Consider the following 19,105-nt stretch of genomic DNA (forward strand, 5'->3'; position numbering starts at 1 on the left):
AGCATGTGTCCCATATCACTGAAATTCCACTTTTAAAATACCAAGGTCTGGCCAGAGCTGAAAATGGTTTTACTTCCAATTAAAATGCAGTGAAATCTTTAATTGAATATCTCATAGCCTGTTACTTTTAGTGAGTGCATGGAAGACAAAAAGGACAATTACTCCCAATTTGACAAAAGGGCTCCACTGAAGGGAAGCCTCAGGAGGTGTTAGGAGATGGATAAAGCATTAAATGGGATGTTCTGGAGCTCTGGAAGCTGGCTGCTCATTAAAATTAGTGTTCTGCATCTGTTTCTATTAACATTTCCAATAAAAAAAAAAAAAAAGACAGGATATGGAAGGGAATTGCCCATGGCAGAAATATCCCAGCTTTTACAGTGATAACCCATATCAAAAAAGGGATATACAGGAAAAACAAACACTTCTTTTTATGTCAGTCTTGGGAATTCCCTCTGGTAAATAAACTGAGCATTTATCAAACAGCTCCTCGTGCTCTCCTGCCCACATTTTTGGAAGATTAAGAGCTTTGAGACCACTCAGAACCATTTTTTCATCTCTCATTACCAGGCTACTTCAGTGAGGCATAAAATCTTCAACAGGAAGAAAACTCTCCTTGTCTCCAAGGGATTTATCCAACACTAATCCAGGCTGATGATTTCTTCAGCTACAAAGGATGATCTAAATGCCCAAAAAAGAGATGCTTGGCAGTAGGTGCTGGCTGGGACACTGGAGCCTGTGCCAGGAACATCCACAAGTGCAGGTGACTGAGCCAGGTACTGGCTTTGTCCAGCCTTTGGAATTTTTCCCTGAAAAGGCTGGGAAATATCTAAGAGAACCCAAATCTGAGCACATTTGTGTTAACTAAAGCAAAGCAGGACTTGAAATATTTTCATAGAGGTGCTTCTCCCCCTTTACTCTGCTCAGGTGAGACCCCAGCTGGAGATCTGGTGCCTCCAACACAGGAATTGTTATAAGGTTTACCTGTTATTTAGAAAGACTTCAAGCTGTCTCCAAGTTTTTCCTTGGCAGCCATGGCTCTACTTTATCCTCATCATTCCCTCTGGCCTAATTTTGTTGGTTTTTGCTTAATATTTCCTGCTTGTACCTGGAATTAGGTAGAAGCTCCTCTGGCAAAGACAGAGTGAGCAACTTGAGGATGCACCCAGTGATTTGAAAAATTATTTATGTATTTATATAAATTGTTACTACTTTGAAAATGTAGAAAAATCTAGTGTTGGTTGTTCCAAACAGCCAAAGGACAAAATGTTGGTTCACCAAATTTCATGAAATCCAAGTTTTCAGGCAACATTTCCCAAATTTCAGTGACCAGAAGGATGTTTCAAGTTTATAACACATGTAAAAGTAGCTATTAAACATAATTTACATTCTCAGTCGCTGCAAATAAAAAGAGAATTAAAACTAGAAAAGAAAGGAGCAACTGGTAAGAATTTAAAGTGACATTTACTCAAAAGAGCCCTGCAAATCTTGCTGTGGCCTTTAGAGAAAGGCTCTGGGTTTTATGTTTTAATTGACATTTCACCAAGGACCTGAAGAATAACTATCAGAGGTCTCTGGTGCCTCCAGGCCAAGAGGTTTTGACCACTTTGAAATCCACAGGTCGAAATAAAAACATTACAAAGTAACAAAGTATCTCTGAGGAAGTGCTTGACTCTGCCACAAAGTGTTTTAACTGAGCAACTCTTCAAAATAATCAGAAATCTGCGAGGTTTTTGCAGCAAAACCCATCCTCTCATCAACAGTACATTCTAATGATAGCCTAAGGTTTTAGGCACCAGTTAAATTAAGAAAATCCCACATTTTCACCCTCAGATTTGTTCATATGGATACACATGGGAGATACACGGAGTTGTAAATAACTCAGTGTGTGGAAGTTTGATGGGAGGATTTTTTAAAATACAACCAAGTGATGCTTTCATCTCCATCTCCAGTAAATGAAGTTCTGTTGGATTAATTTAATGGCAAAAGCTCACTCTTACCCCTATATGCCATAAATTCCTAAATAATTTAGGAAATACACACAGAAAACGATGTCCCAGGTGTCTTTCACCCTCTTGTCCTTCACCTAAATTAATCCTTGTTTATTGAAATGGGGAGCCCACCTCCACTGCCATCATTCCCAGCTCCTCCTCCTCCTTCCCCCAGAGCTGCCCTTCTGCTCCTGGAAATATTGAAATTTGCCTTATCTGCAGAGAAATCCCACACAGGTGCTGGGCCTTTCCAGCTGCATCCTCACAGCATCCATATTCATTTGACAACGCTGGGATTTGCTGAAAACAATGCTTGTCTCTGAGGAGCTGATTAGGTCTGAAAAGCTTTTATTGCAGATGATGGAAAAATCTGGCTGGGCTTTTATTCTGGATATGGGAATCACATCTATTACTTGCAGAATGACAACAGGAAAAGTTAAGCTTGGAGACTTCAAATTAGTTGGGCTCTTATAAACAGGCATATTTTAAAGCTACAATTATTTTTTAATAGATACTTATTTCTTTCCCTGAACTGATGAAATAAATGTATTAGTAACCTGCAAATAAGATTCCAACAGGTTTAAAACCCCCAAACCACACAAGTAAAGTATTGATGATAACTAAGAATATTCCATCCCTTAAGGCAAGTTTAGAGCAAGGTCCCCTTGCTGAGCAGAGAAAAGACTGTGTGCTTTTAAAGCAAATTTCCAGTGAATTCACATCAAATCCTTTGTGACATCATTTAATGTCAAAGCCAGCTTCAAATAAATAGAGATTTTTCCAGTGGCACAGGCTGGCTCAGGCAGAAAAAGAAACACAGCCATTTATGCCTGGTAATTTTAAAAATAAAAAAAGATGAGGGACACAACTACCAGCCATTATTTTAAAATAACAAACCCTTTCCAAACCTCCTTTAAAAGCTTCCCTCCGTAGCTGGCTGACTTTTATGGCCCTTGCATTTATTAGAGGCTTCAGGGTAACTTCATTTTTAAATCTTCATAAACTTCAACAGGTGTTCATGTGATAGTGACAAAAATGTTACAAAATGGTTCAGTAGGGTTTGGGGTTGTTAAATGAAAAATGAAATAACTTTGCACTGGAAATGCTGATTGCACAGGACTGAGGATTATAAATGCCTTAATCAGAACTATTTTGTTTCCCCTCAGTGATCTCCTAGTCTTCAAAACTTAGACACAGCAATTATAAAATGGAGCTTTTATCAGAATGGGCAAAGAGAGCCCAAAATATCTCATTTTAAGGCAACAACATCTATTTAATATTAAATAAAAGCTGCCCAAGCCCTAATCACACCACATTTAGCTAAGCAGTACCTGATTTGTGTCCAAGCACTTCATCAGCTTTTAATATGCAGGGCACATTCCCCCTGAACTGTTCCCCCTGAGGATTTTTCTCCTTCTTATGCCAAACTCTGGCAATTAAAAATTAAACCTGGCTGGCAGAACAGCTCTGCCTTTTCCTGTCCTCAGAGGATCATCTGGCCACTGATGTTCATCAGGCTCTGCTGACAAAAATTGCCATCAAACTTCAGAACAGGCCATGAGTCAGAGGTGTGTGCCCAGTTGTGTCACTGGAGGGCTTCACCAGGGAGCAGCAGGAAAAAAAAACCAACAAAAACCAGGGAGAAAAATAAACTTTCTCCCCAAACTAAATGCCCTGGGCACAAATATTGCCCATGGAATGTGCAGCTGGGGAGCTCTGCAGTCCCACACCAATGTGGGATGGCTCAGCAGGGATGTGCACTGTGACTGTGACATCAAACAGTGCCAACCTCACCAAACTGTGGGTTCTTTCCTCTTGCACCACCCCAAAGACAGGCACAGCTCCCTTCCTGCCTGCTCCTCTCACTCTCTGGAGCTGGATAAAGAGCTTTCCCAAAGCCTCCCTGACAGCCAGGAGCTGCAGCACTGATTTTCCAGCTCCAGCAGGCAGCCTTGGAAATGCAGCCCGTCCTGAGCAGCAAAGCCAGGCTGACATGAAACAAAGGGAGCAGCTACTCCTCTGTGAAGCTCCCCATACTCTGAGTTGATGAGGGAGCAGGGGCACTTCAGAGGGTTGGATTTTGCTGCCTTTTGGGTGTGGAATATTGAGGGAAGTTTTTCCTTACCGGGGGATCCCGATCCTCAGCTGAGACCGTGGTGATAACGGTGCCCTTGACTGCATCAGGAGCAACCATTCCCCTGTAGAGCTTCTGGCTGAACTCAGGTGAGTAATCATTCATATCCTGCAAAAAACACAAGGCAGAGCTTTGTTCTGGAGTGTTTAAGAGTTCCCTGCTGTCTGGGGACTTGCAGGGGCACATTGAACATTCCTGTAATTGTGAAACTCCTTCCTAGGGAAAGCAAAGGGGTGGTTTGCTATCAATGAACTGGAAAATTCCTGTTCCTCTGGTAAAACCTTTAACCACAGAAAGTTCTCCCTCAACACCTGACTCCAAAAACAAAAATCCAAGCTATTTTATTGCTAAAAAAACCAGAATGGAACCTTTATAAGGCTACAAGGTATCAGGGCATCCACAGCTGTGAAAACCCTAGAGGAGCCTCCCCCAGACCGCAGCTCCTGCCCTGGGCCCAGGATCCCATTCTAGTCCTGCCCCAGGGATGCCAAAGGATTCAATGTGCATTTTATACAAGACAGAGTTTGGTCCTGGAGTTCCAGCAAAATTCCAGATGCATTCACAAGTGGTTTTGTTGAGTCTCTCCCTCCCTCTGTAGGAATTGCCATTCCCAGGCTCTCCCAATTCCATTAACCCTGCACAAAATGAGGTGGGAAGGTGCTGAAGAGTCACAGAAGAATGGATGTGGGACTGCTGAGCTGAAGGGAATTCTGCAGGAAAACACAGCCCCACAAGAGAAAAGAGCTGAGAATTCCACAGCACCTGCTCCTGTGGCAGCAGGCTTGCCTCATTTTCCAAAAGGAATGAGCTGCTCTGGCTTGATGGTGTTTGTAACCTCTAACATCCAATAAATTAAGGAGAAATAAGATATCCTTTGAAAGACAAAAGGACATTTGCACAAATTCTTGTGCCTGAGATAGGCAAGGATACATAAATATATGTATATATTTGTACACACCTAAACATATCTCAAATATTATGCAGGGTCATCCACAGTTGCTTCTCTTTGTGTGGAGATTAAAAAGAAACTCTATTTTTCATTTTTCCTTTTATAAAACAAGATGTTTACCAAAACACTTTTTCCAATTAAAGTGTTGTCTCCTGTAGAAAGTCCTTAGGTTTGTAGCATATTCAAATCAGACCAGTCTGTCCCTCATTTAATGTTGTGGGTTATTAACTGGGAGATGTCACTTGGTCCAGTGGAAGGTGTCCCTGCCCATGGCAATGGTGGAAGGGGATGGGCTTTAATGTCCCTTCCAACACCAACCATTCCATGATTCCATGGGAATATGGAGGCAGAGATTGGAATCCAAGGAGTGCTTTTCCCAGAGCAGTGAAGGAGGAGGAAGAGGAGGTTTAACACCCAGCTATTAAATATTTACATTTACAGATTAGTGGGGCACGAGCATGAAAGGTCCCTTGGTGTCCCCATAAACCAAAAAGCCATGAATCTCCCTGTGTACAGTGACATTCCCAAGGCTATTTTATGCTGGGAATGCTGCACCTCAGGGATTTTCCTGTGTTTGGCCTGTCCCCACCTGTCTGGGAGCACCTGGGTTAGTATCAGTGCATTACAGCAAGTGACTGCCCTAATGAGTTTTAAATTACATATTGATTCCTCCTTAGTGCCTTCCCTCCCCTCCTGCTTTGTTTCCCCTCTTTGCCATTCCCAGATGACAGTTTCACTTCCCAACATTTTTGTTCAGCATTCCTACTAATCTTTTTTCCTAAATACCAGCCCTGGGAATGAGCTGTGTCCTGCTCAGAGAAGGAGGAATGTGGTGGGGAAGGGGGATCCCTCCCAAATTGTGGTTTTTCTGCACTTCATCGTTGATCTTTGTGCAGGGGAGGGATGTCACAATCCTGTAGTGCTTTTCTGCTGCCCCATGGGAGCAAAGAGGAACAAAACCAACAAAAAAGTAGTAGATAGAGAGTATCTATGGTAGGGAGACAGCTTTGAGGGTGTTATGCTCTGCTTTTTGCTCTGTTTTGTAAATAAATCTGTATAAAACTAGAATAAATCTGCAGCCAGAGAAGCAGTGACACAAAGGCTGCTTTGTAGTTATCTGTAAATACGTTATTAGGTATTATATACGTAAATCTGTTATTACCTTACTGTCAAAATAGGCAGCCTGGTACTTGAAAGTGAGAAATATGGAGAATCTGTTTCCCATATTTCCCATTTCCATATTTTGGAGCATGTCTGATCATTAATAGGAGCCTGGATTTGAGTTAATGGCAGCCTGGATTTATGTGGCTGGAGCAGTGAACTGGGGAAGGTTTTAAGATGCTGCAGTTTGGCCCCACTTGTGGGATTGTGCCTCACATTTAAAAGGTGATTTCATGAGTTCTTACAGCCTCTTTGTGGGAGGTTTACTGCCCCATTCCTGAACCTTTGCTTGGGGACTGCACTCATGTTCTGCACCCACTTCTGTGCAAGGGTTAGAGGTGTTTTTTAAGAAGCCATCAGATGTAATCTTCAATTATTTACCTGTTTACAAGCAAGACACATCTGGGGCTTTGGGCTCTGCTCAGAACAAAGCCCAGGACTTGCTCCAAATATTTGTTGTCCAAAGTCTCTCTGAAAACCTGAAAACTCCCTCTCTGCATCTGTCCAGCATTCAATTCTCTTTGATAGCAACGATTGGATTGAGGACCTTGGAGAGAGAGAATTTACAAGGGATGGAGGGACAGGACACAGGGAATGGCTTCAGATTGACAGAGGGCAGGGCTGGATGGGATATTGGGAATGAGGAATTGTTCCCTGGCAGGGTGGGCAGGCCCTGGCACAGGGTGCCCAGAGCAGCTGGGGCTGCCCCTGCATCCCTGGCAGTGCCCAAGGCCAGGCTGGATTTTGGGGCTTGGAGCAGCCTGGGATGGTGGAAGGTGTCCCTGCCATGGCAGGGGATGGAACAGGATGAGTTTTAAGGTCCTTTCCAACCCAACCACTCTGGGATTCCATGAAATACCTGATTTCACCAGATACTGGAGTATCAAGAACTTCAAGTCCCTTCCCATCCTCTTGGCCTCTCATAATGATCACAGCTTAATGACACCAAGTTCAAACCCCAGTGGTGATGCTGACATGGCCAAAGTGGCCCCTTGAATTTTGTCTGTGAGTGGGTGCAAGCTGCTTTACACAGGGCTCTGTCTGAAACTGCACAGAACAGGGCCTTGCTCTCATGGCACAACTGCATCTCTTCCCCATTTAGTGCTCAGCAGGCCCTAAAGTAGCTCATCCTATAAATTAAGGGATAATACTCATGATGGAATACACGAGGCAATAAATGACTGGCAAATGATTGAACTGATCACTTGAGATGGAATGAAAGAAATAAATCTGTTTACCATCAGTGTAGCCCAACCCCAGGCTTGTTATTCCATTAGTGTCACCAGAAATGAGAAATATTTTGGAGGTAATCCAGCTGATTTTTTTTTTCACCTTCCTGTAAGTTTTATGAGGCTGCTCTGCTCTTTAAATGGGAAAATATGTTTATTGTGTGGCTATTCCTGCTGCCCCATTGGCCTCCTTGGCCCCAGGACACTCTGCTGGCCTGGGCACAGCTCGGTGTCCCCCGGGTCCTTCCCCACAGAGCTGCTCCCCCAGCCTGTGCTGGTGCCTGGGGCTGTTCCTCCACGATCACTGATGAACAATTTAAATAATCCTGGGATCAGCACTGAGCCCTGGGGACACCTGCAGTGACAGCCACCAGCCACACCCTGCGCCACTGATCATGACCCCTGTGATCAGCCAGCTCTCAATCACCTCACTGCCTCCTCATCCTCATTTGTTTTTGCATTGTCAGAACTGAAACCCTCTGGTTTTTATTCCTTCTTGTTGCTCTCTCAATTTTGAATCCTTCACCTGTGACAATGGCTTCATTCCACCACACAATGTCCTTGAAAAACTCCAAAGCAAACCAATCCCCAATCCACAAAAAAAAGAAAAGCACTTTTACAAACAAGAAAAGGAAAAATAATAAAAAACTGCTGGTAGTAAGAAGAGAAGGATACAGCACAACATATGCAGAGGTTTTTCAGGTCCCATGATACAGAAATTCTCATTATTCATGTTTAGGAATGCAATACTCACTTAAGAGCAACTGTTTCTGTTATCAAACCCTATTACCACAACAGGTCCTTCCAAATGCTAAATCCTAATAATTTGAACTGCAAGGATTTTGCTTTTTCCAGTACTGGGAATCATCTGGATTGTGAGGGGATGCTTGTGTGTACAACAAGAAGCAAAACCAACTCAGCCCTCACAGATACCCCATGGCTTCCTGCAGCTACAGGGGAAATGTTAAGAAAGCAGTCAAAGGAATCTGAGAATGGGGAAAAGAGAAAAATCTTGGTCTGTTTGAAGTGGTGGGAAGAAATCAAGGCCACTTAGACTATTCCTCCTTGGAAATACTTGAATGGATGCAATAATTATTGTTCTATGACTCCCTGAGGGGTTGGAGTCAGGTGGGGATCGGGTTCTTCTCCCAGAAAACAACGACAGGACAGAAGGAAACAACTTCCAAGCTGTTCCAGGGGAGGTTCAGATCGGATATTAGGAAAGGTTTCTTCACCCAGAGGGTGGCCAGATATTGGGAGGGGCTGCCCAGGGCAGAGGAGGCGTTACAACCCCTGGAAGAAGCGTGGATGAAGGCCTCAGAAGATGTGTGGATGTGGCACATGGGGACACAGTTTAGCGGTGCGGCGTTAATGGTTTCACTCAGGGATCGCAGAGGTCACTTCCAATTATATGATTCCATGAATTCATGGATTCACCTCTGGCTTTCTCTGCCAAAGGAGTCCCAGGACATCCTCACAATGCAAGGAGCCTTTTGGCTGCAGCAGAGGCCAATAACTTGCTCCATCCCCACCTAAGGGTACAGATGAAGTTATTCCTCCTGCACTGAAAGCCCCGCTCTGCAATCTGTGCCTCGACCTAGTTCAGGGCAGGTTAATACAAACTATTTGTAACTTGTCATTCCAAGGGCTGAGAGCCCAAAGAACAGCCCAGTGTGCATCCCTCTCCTGCAGCCACAGGGAGCAGGGGGCTCTGGCTGTGCTCATTCCATTGGATATCTCACAAATGATGGACGACACCATCAGACATCCATAGCTGCTTAACACAATTCCATTACCCAGGAAAAATTACAGTGCTTGCAGTGAAGAGCTGGGCTGGGAGAAATGACAAATGTGAGCAGAGCAGTGGGAGCCCCAGGGGGCTGGAGAACTCAGTAATAACACAAATAAAGTCCTCAGGGTTGGAGGGGCTGGATCTGTGACGGTGACATGAGCTTGGCCCCAGCACTGCCTCTGCTTCCCTCTAGTTCAATTTTGTGTTCTTATGTTGGGGGCTGTGGGGCATCTGCACTTGGTTGAGCTCCTATTTGGGCTCTCAAACCCTGTATTAAAGTAATTACTCAAAGCCCAGCCTGTAAATAAAGGGAAAGCTCAGAAACTACTCAGAGGAAACACACCCAGTTCCTGCAGCAGGAGCAGAAGATGCTGAGGGGGAGGGAAAGGGTGGCCTGTTCTTGTTCTCACTTGGTTTTTGGTTTCAGGACTCTGCACCCTGCTCCTGCTGCTCTGACTCTTGGATCAGCCTTCTGAGGTGTCTTGAGGATCCTTCCCATCTCAAACAGGGACAGCACAGGGCTCTGCCTCCACCCTCCACCCTCACCCCTGTGAATTCTGTATCTGGGAAGTTCATCTTCAAGCTAAATTTAAACCATCCAGACACCTCTCATGACCAATGCTCAAAATATCTGCCACCTGACATAAAGCCTGCTAATGACATCTGCCCAACACACTGAGATATGAAATCTGGCTTTTCCACAAGTCCTCCTCCGTTCTCTCAAGTGCCACTCAAAATTCCCCTGTCCTACCTCTCACTCCAGCACCATCTTCATCTCAAGCATTTAAATAATATTTGATTATGTCCCTTGATCTGTTGCAAAACTCAGCCTGTCACTGAGTATGAAAATAAATTTGATTTATTTTCTTTCTCACTTAAAGTACCCCCTGCTTGACCTCCCTCCCAGGCCCTGTTCTGCCATCAGCCAAACACCTTTTACTCCAAAATTGTTACTTCTGGCTCCAGCCTGGTATTCCAGCCTCTCCAAAGCATCCACATGCTCCCATTTTGTTGCTCGTGTGTGGGAAGAGTTTCCAAGAGAGCATGAACTGATTTTTTGATCCTATTAATCCCCTCCTTAAATCCCCTATTCCCTCCTTTGAATGTGTACAAGCTGCTGGTACTGAGGCCACTGAGCTGAACTGCAATTTCCCCTGACATTAATTAATACAATCAACCACACAATCAAACAGAAAACAGCTTTTCTCTGAACACAATCCTACATGAAAACCTTTAAAAAGCCCCCAAAAATCCACTCAAACCAACCCAAACCATTCTTTCAAGAATTCAGTGTGCTGGAAGAAGGTTTCTTTTATGAAAAAAAACAATGTTTGAGCAACTTGCTCTGTAGAAGTCCAACAGAAGCAGCTCAGGGAATGATGGAAAAGCTGTTTCCTATCAATGACGTGGAATGTGCTGGGGAAAAGCGTGGATTAGTCAGGAACAGGTGACCTGCACCTCACACTGAGACATTTTGCAGACAGAGAGGCATCATAGAAGCCTTCTGGCATTGTCACCAGAGCTACTAATGGGAGACATTTACTGTCCTAAAAGAATTGTGAGCTCAGTAGAGACTGACAAACAGAATTACTCAAAACCAAGTGGTAATTCAAGCACCTGCAGATACAGAACAGGCTGAACCCTTATGACTGGCAAATGCTTTTCACAGACCCATTTAAACTGAATATTTGTGAGCTGTGCTTTTGGTCCTGCTACAATTTTTGCTCCTTCACTAAAATCTGAGCAATTAAAGTCTCTTTTCTCCCACAGTTCACAGAAACTCAAGCAACTGCTCCAAAGGACAGAATGACTGACAGAGCTGCACCTGAGCTCTCATCTCCTCCAGGACACAGGCAAATGAAGATGGGGATGTATTTTAATCACAGATAAAATATTTTCCATCTGTGGATCATTCCCAAACAGACTCCAGAACCCCTGGGGAGGTCCTTGAAACCCTGAGGTGAGGCTGTAGCTCCCTGCAACTCATGGTGCAAGACACTAAATCAGGCTGCTCCTTTGCAGAGCTGGATTTTCCAGCAGCAGAATCTGGAATCCAGGGTGTGCTGTGCCACACCAGCACTCAACACACCCCAGTGGGTGTTAAAATCACAATTTATCGGCTGAAAAGTGATCGTGTCACTTTTGCAAAAAACTGTAGCCATGATATTTTCTGAAAAATCCTTTCCTTAGGATTTTTTCTCCTGAGAAGCTGAGAGGCCTCAGGAACAAAATGCAAACCATGGTTATCTGCTTCTGTGGAATGCAACAGGTGCATCTGGGATTGGTCTCATGTGGTTGTTTCTATTAATGGCCAATCACAGCCCAGCTGTCTGGACTGTCTCAGTCAGTCACAACCATTTCTTATCATTCTTTTGCTATTCTTAGCCAGCCTTCTGATGAAATCCTTTTTTCTATTCTTTTAGTATAGTTTTAATGTAATATATATCATAAAATAATAAATCAAGCCTTCTGAAACATGGAGTTAACATTCTCATCTCTTCCCTCATCCTTAAACTCCTGTGAACACCACCACAGCAAACAATTCCATGAGGGGTTTATTTCAGATTAGAGATTAGAGATTCTAGAGGACAAAATGCTTGTATTTGTGTCTGGTGTTCTTTGGTTTCATAAATTCAGGATTTAACTATGGAACTGCACATGGGGAGAACAATTACAGCTGTTACAAAGTGTGAACAGAATAAGACTGGTGTAAGTGAGGTGCAGGAGAGCAGAGAGTGCATGGTGGTGGAATATTCAGGGAGAGGATGCTGCTGGCTGAGGAGTGACCCCTTTACCTTGACTCTGACAGTGACAGTGGCCAGCCCAGGTGGCATGGTGCCCTTGCTGTCAAAGGCTTCCACGAGGAAGGTGAAGGTTGCCTCTGTGTCAGAGAAGGATTCATAATCCAAGGATTTCCGGAGCGACAGCTCTCCCGTGTGCTTGTTCAGGGCAAAATGCTGCCGGGCTTCCTCAGTGCGGATCCGATAGTTCACATCTGCTCCCAGGTCCACGTCCTTGGCCTGCAGGGAACAGAGGGACATCACACAAAATCCATCCTTGTGGAAACCCAGGGCACCAGGAATATTTCTCTGTCTGATCTGGGGTGCCCTGACCCCCAGGGGAGCACTGACTCTGACATGGAGAAAGTTTCCCAGACTTCAAGAACCTGTAGGAAAGGCGTTCTGTGCTGTTCTTGTGAGCCAGCAAAGGCTTCCTGATGATAAGGAAAGTCCTGTATCTCTCCTGAGGAAGACTCCAAGGTTGACACCATGGCCATGTGATGAAGGAGGGAAAGTTAAAAGATAGGGACTCTAGCTGGCTCACAGAGTGATGTGGCTCCTTGATCACCCACTGAGAACTTTGTTTCTTTCTTATAACCAATGGGCAGTGAATGTGTATGTTAAGTGAATGTAAATATCTTGAAAAAGTATAAAAGCAACATGTTGCTGTAATAAATCTCTCTTGAGCCCTTCTGATGGAGTTGTGGTACTTTGTGCTGTGTCATGCTCTATAATGACCAGAACCCACAAAAGTGTGCAATAGATTATAGAGAGCAGTGTAGGTGTATCACTGGGTGAGAAATTGAGGTTTGGGGTTTTTAGTGTGCTGTGGATGGCAGCAAGATGGAGGGCACAGGGTGTCACCCTGGGTTTCTGCTTCATGCTGCTTCTTCCTCCTTCTCCATGGGTTTGGCATTTTGTCATTGGGCAGAAAAGTCCCCATTGCAGCTCTGTGGGATCAGTTATTGGGTTAAAAGGGAAAATAATCCAGGTGTCAGTTCTTAATTGGATGATTTAGTCTTAAAAGCCCTTGGAGCAAGAGATTGTTGCCATTTTGTGCCTTTTAATGAAAAGCTGCTGAACTCAGAGTTGTGAGGCTGTTTTACTAATAAGAAAAAATAAACACCTGAGTCTGAACATGAATTACTGTCTCAAGTGCCTTCAATCCAGACCCAGAGAAACTGAAGGAACAGTACCCTGGCAACTGGGAACCCCACACATCCTCACAAAATATCCCTCTGAAATTTAAAGGGCAAACTTTTGAGGACATCTTGAGTTTACCTGTGTTGTTGTAATTGTATTCCATGTGAACAGACACAAGGAATGAAGAATTCTCTGAAGGTTCAAGCTGTGGGAAATGAACACAGTGTTCTGGGAAAATGGCAGTGGAAACTGAAGCTGGTTTTAGCTCTCCTCCCTGGGCACCTGCTATTGGCCACGACCAGGATCACAGAATCCCAGGACGGTTTGGGTTGAAAGGGACCTCAAAGCCCATCCAGTGCCACCCCTGCCATGGCAGGGACACCTTCCACTGTCCCAGGCTGCTCCAAGCCCCAGTGTCCAGCCTGGCCTTGGGCACTGCCAGGGATCCAGGGGCAGCCCCAGCTGCTCTGGGCACCCCGTGCCTGCCCACCCTGCCAGGGAACAATTCCTTCCTAACATCTGATTTATATTTCTCCTCTCTCAGCTTAAAACTCTTCCCCTTGGCCTTTAGCTGTCTGCCTGTGTAGATGGTGGCAGTGTACGTTTTGCTGTTTCATTGTTTTTATTAATTACTATTATTTCCTAAATAACCTTATCTTTAAAGGTTTTTTTGGTACCTAGCTAAAGGCCAAGCATTTTTCAGAATCATAGAATCCCAGAAGGGTTTGGGTTGAAAGGGACATCAAAGCCCATCCAGCGCCACCCCTGCCATGGGCAGGGACACCTTCCACTGTCTGAGGTTGCTCCAAGCTCCATCCAAGCTGGCTTTGGACATTTCCAGGGATCCAGGGGCATCCACAGCTTCTCTGGGCAAAAGAACATACCCCCACGCTCCAGTTCACAATCTTTTAGTGCAGCCTCACTGCCGAGCTAAACAAGAACCCTGAATATCACAGAACAACCACGCTCCACCTTCACTCACCACCTCCTCACCTCCAGCTGCAGGAAGACAGTTCCTGGTGGGAGATTCTCTGGCACACAGACAGTGTAGGAGGCGTTGGTGAACACGGGGCTGTTGTCATCAATATCCAGCACCTTGATGGACAGGGTGAGCGTGGAGCGCCGCGGGTCCACGGCGCCGTCGGTCGCCTCCACCACGAGCTCGTAGTGATCCCTCAGCTCCCTGTTCAGCTTCACTGCCGTGTAAATGCTGCCGTTGGAGGTGATCCTGAACAGGTTGTTGAAGTTGGCCAGACTGTAGTGGACCTGCCCATTAACCCCAGCATCTGCATCTGTAGCCTGAAGAGACAGCAGGAAAACCGTGGGTTAATGCACAAATTGCAAACCTCCGAGGGAGACGCCCACAGGAGAGAAACCAGGTGAGGCAGGGAAGGATTCTGCCAAATCTGTGGTGTCCAGGAGGGCTTGTCTGGGGCAGCCTGCCTCTGTCTGAGCTTTGACTGAAGATAAAACATCCCACAGAAACAAATGGCTGCATTCCCAGTGACAGAAGCCAGGCTAACTGGATCCCTTGAGGAGAAAAGGCACATTTAGCTGCTCAGCCTTGGAGATTTTTGATAGGACAAGAGGACACAGCCTGAAGTTGTGCCGGGAGAGGGTGAGGCTGGACAGCAGCAGCAATTTCTGCAAGGGTGCTCAGGCCTTGGCAGGGGCTGCCCAGGGAGCTTTGCAGTGCCCAGCCCTGCAGGTGTCCCAGCAAGGGCTGGAGGTGGCACTCAGTGCTCTGGGCTGCGATCAGGCACAGGCTGGACTCAATCCTGGAAGTTTTCCTATCCTAAATAATTCTGGGATTCCATCTTATGATTCTCTGAACTTCAACAGAGGATGAATTTCATGCTTGTGAAGCCAAGCCCTCAGATAATTTTAAGGCTGAAGGATCTTCAGGACTGGGTGGTGTCTGAGAGGAATTTTTATTTAACACTGAAGCAGTGTTTCATTGCTGCCCAAATCCTTATGGAATATGAATTTAGATGAAGGATGGATGCAGACAGACAGAAGGGACATGTGAGTTAGAAATTTTCTTTCCACTTAACACATTTGTCACACTCAGTGATATTTTCATTGCTATTCTCTGAAGAACTACTTAAATTTCTGTTTTGCTCCTGTTCCTGTTCTTCAAACCCAAACATTATCACATTTCATCCTTATTCTTCTGTGCTCACAACAGGCTGATGATTGCCACAGAAAACCACCTCGATTTCTTTAGTTGGCATCTTTGTTCTCACACACTGAAGCAAGCCTCAGATTACAGTGTCAGCCAAATAATTCTTGTTATCACATAATTATAGGGATGGACAAAATTAATAGGTTTCATAGAGCTCTCAGCATGAAATGCTGACCTGTTATTTTGCATCTCTTAATTAAATTAGGGTGTGATGAACAAGGTTATGTAAATTATACAAAGGGCACTCTGCCCTACTCTATTCTCATTTATTTGCCTTTATGAATGACATCTGTGAAGATCATAAGAGATTTTCACATTTTGTTTTCAGAACAGTTGCCGGGAATGCTTAATTCTGGTGATGGTGTTCATTGTAAGGCTTGGTAATGAAACCATTTATCTTGCTAGAAATCAATTAAAAGTTAATTAAAATTGCTAATAAGGAAAACAATCACTGTGTTTCTTCCCTGTATCGTGCCCATGTGCTAAGGAGGGTTTGCTACAACTTCATTCTGACTGGTCCACTGGTATATAGCATCCTTCTAATCCACATCTGTCAGCTGGATTTGCTTAATTTTCAATCAATTCCATTTCCTCTGTAGAAATAACAGATCTAAAAAAACCCAGCCAAACAAACAAGCCAAAAAGCCCCAAAGGAATCTCCAAGAGTAATCTGAAATACGCCTATAATTGGAAACCGTGACAAAAAATTCTCATGAGACAACAGTTTTGCATCAGGTTAGTTTGGAAGCCTGTTTTAGAATAGATAAACTTCTTGTTTAGGAAAGGAAATTAAAATTACTTTCAAATATATGGCAGGCTTTGCAACTGGGTTCCATAAAACATGACTGTGAATGCTGTGAACTCATTTGTGGACATCCTTAGGCAGAAACACCTTGGCCACCTTCTGCAGGACTGATTTGGCTCACAGAATTGCAGAATGATTGAGGCTGGAAAATCCCTGCCAGCCCATGGAGTGCCAGCTGTGCCCAGTGCCCACCTTGTCCCCAGCCCAGAGCACTGAGTGCCACCTCCAGCCCTTGCTGGGACACCTGCAGGGCTGGGCACTGCAAAGCTCCCTGGGCAGCCCCTGCCAAGGCCTGAGCACCCTTTGCATGCAGAAATGGATAATTCAATACAATCCAATTATCTAATTGGGATTTTACCACCAAAACACTGGTGAAGAATTAACATTTTTAGCGCTCTAAACTTGAAAAGAGATTATGTTCTCTCTATGGATAAGAAAGAAAAAGAGTTTAATCTGTTTCCTAAAAGAATCCTGTCTCAAGGGTGCACAACTGTTCCCACATGGAAATAATTTCCCAGAGCCTGTGGGAAGCAGCTCCTTGGACAAGGACTTGGTGTTGGTGAGGACACTCTCTGTCCCTCTTTGTAGTCATCACTTTGTACCAAAATGGACAACTTTAACCCCAATTTCATCCCCAGATCTGTCACCAACAGGTACAAGAATTGCCAGGAAGTGGAAAATGGGGAGCTTTCAGGAAGTTTTGCTTCAAAAAACCAGGCCTGGTTGAATTTATCCAGACCCTGACAACATGAACCAGTAACATCCCAATAAATTTAATCCCATTTGGTCATTACCAACACTGGGCTGAATTCTCTGAGTGAACAGGTACAGAAGTGGGGGGAAGCCAGGAAACAGTTCATTCCCATATCACCCGAACCCTAAAGAAATTCCCAAAGCCAAGGAGAAAATAGGAGGACTACAAAGAGGCAAGAACAGATTCCTGTGCTCACTAAAGGCTTTCCACCACAACTCATCCCCAGTGATTTGCACAAAAATATGGTGAGAGACCTGAAGTTTTGGTAGGTAAAGGGCCACCAGATGACAGCAGACCCTAAAAGGAGCTGCAGATGTATTCACAGGCAGAAGACTCTGCCTTGCAGAGGTTGCTCCTACCTGACATGAGGCAGCAGAAGCAGCAGCTGTGATTGCTGGAGGCAACACAATCCTCAAAGGCCACTGGGCACCACAGAAACTGAGACCAAAAATCCCAAACCAGAATAAAAAAACCCCAAACAACAGGAGAAAACTAACAAAAAGAGATAAATTACAAAAGGAATAGAAGAGATTCCAAGACAGGGCCATAGTGTCATTGCATCTCAAATGCTGGCCCATTTCTACCTTGTCCATCTCACTGAATCATAGAATCCCAGACTGGTTTGGGTTGGAAGGACCTTAAATCCCATCCAGTGCCATCCCTGTCATGGGCAGGGACTCCTGCCACTGTCCCAGGCTGCTCCCAGCCCCAGTGTCCAGCCTGGCCTTGGGCACTGCCAGGGATGCAGGGGCAGCCCCAGCTGCTCTGGGCACCCTGTGCCAGGGCCTGCCCACCCTGCCAGGGAACAATTCCTCATTCCCAAGATCCCATCCAGCCCTGCCCTCTGTCAATCTGAAGCCATTCCCTGTGTCCTGTCCCTCCAGTCCCTGTTGCAGGGTCCCTCTCCAGCTCCCCTGTGTCCCTTCAGGCCCTGGCAGGAGCTGTGAGGTCTCCACACACCCTTCCCTTCTCCAGGCTGAGCATTCCCAGCTCTCCCAGCCTGGCTCCAGACCCCTCAGCATCTCCATGGCCTCCTCTGCACCTGCTCCAACAGCTCCATGCCCTCCTTATGCTGGAGGCACCAGTGCTGTGCACAGAATTGCAGGTGGGGCCTCACCTGAGCAGAAGAGAGGGGGAGCATCCCATCCCCTCCCTCCACACTGTGGGATCAGCCCAGGACACTTCTCCTGCTGTTTATCCAGAATCAGGAAAAATGTGTCCATGCAAAGAGACAGAGCAAGTACTGCTGATGTTCTGGTGACTCCTCAGATCTCCAGGAGGACTCTTATTTCCATCTCTAATTCATGAAGTACTGCATAACAAAACAAACATGGAAACCTGGGAGTATGAATGCCTCACTACTTTGTTTTCCAGAAAATCCATCCCACATTTATTAGAGATGCCAGCACCTACAAAGTGACAGCCTTTACCTGATGTGGTAAATTCAGATTTGTGTTACCAGCTCTGCTTCCACATCACCAGCAAACCCTCAGGAATATAAACCAACAGTGTTCCAGAGTAACAAATCATCTCTCTCCATCTCAAACAGCAGGAAAACACAGTCCTGGGAGATGGGAATGACTAAGACACCTCTGAAGGATCATTAACTCTGAAATATAATGACAAGGGCTTGAATGTCAACAATATTCATTATATCATTATCATCCTTTGCAAAAAAACCTCCTATTGTACCCTCAGCTCTTGCTTATGATGGTGACAGGATTTAGGCAGGTTAATTGAGGATTTGTGCCTGAAATTTTGGAGCTGGAAAACAGCAAAACAAGGTTACTACGCCAAAGGTTACTACTCCAAATCAGAGACAAGCATGGTGGGTATCTGTAGGAATGTACTTTTTGTTGACAGAGTGACAAAACTATCTTTTGTCTTTTTAAAAAGGAAATAAGCTCAGAAGTTTTTTCTTTGATTAGGTGAAAAAGGCATTTCATAGGCTTGGGGAACTTCACTTCAAATTTAAGAATAGCTAATTGGACAGGAACCAAAAGTCTCACTTGAGCAATTCACTATTTCTGGTATCCCCCTTTCCTGAAGGCTGAAACATTTCTTAGGGACCACTCTGCCACAAAACCAGCTTCCTTCAGTTGAAATTTCCCTTCTTCAGGGGCAAAAGTTCCCCACAATCCCTACCCAAGCCAATCAAACTCCTGATTTTGGACAGCTCCCCCAG

The 19,105-nt window shown here is 45.0% G+C and overlaps 1 protein-coding gene across 3 annotated transcripts in view; it reads right to left on the reverse strand.

Annotated features, from left to right (window-relative positions):
- The window catches only part of PCDH15 (protocadherin related 15), a 642,625-nt gene that overhangs the window by 80,609 nt on the left and 542,911 nt on the right, over positions 1 to 19,105 (reverse strand). For all 3 annotated transcript variants that reach the window (XM_071438580.1, XM_071438579.1, XM_071438578.1), the window contains 3 exons: positions 14,170 to 14,475; positions 12,049 to 12,273; positions 4,114 to 4,230 (listed from right to left, as the gene is read on the reverse strand). In XM_071438580.1, the coding sequence (XP_071294681.1) occupies positions 4,114 to 4,230; positions 12,049 to 12,273; positions 14,170 to 14,475 (648 nt within the window). The remainder of the gene's footprint in view (positions 1 to 4,113; positions 4,231 to 12,048; positions 12,274 to 14,169; positions 14,476 to 19,105) is intronic.

This window comes from Agelaius tricolor, unplaced genomic scaffold (genome assembly GCF_023055355.1).
Source record: "Agelaius tricolor isolate 1412-34295 unplaced genomic scaffold, bAgeTri1.0.p SCAF_13, whole genome shotgun sequence".
NCBI classification, from domain to species: domain Eukaryota; kingdom Metazoa; phylum Chordata; class Aves; order Passeriformes; family Icteridae; genus Agelaius; species Agelaius tricolor.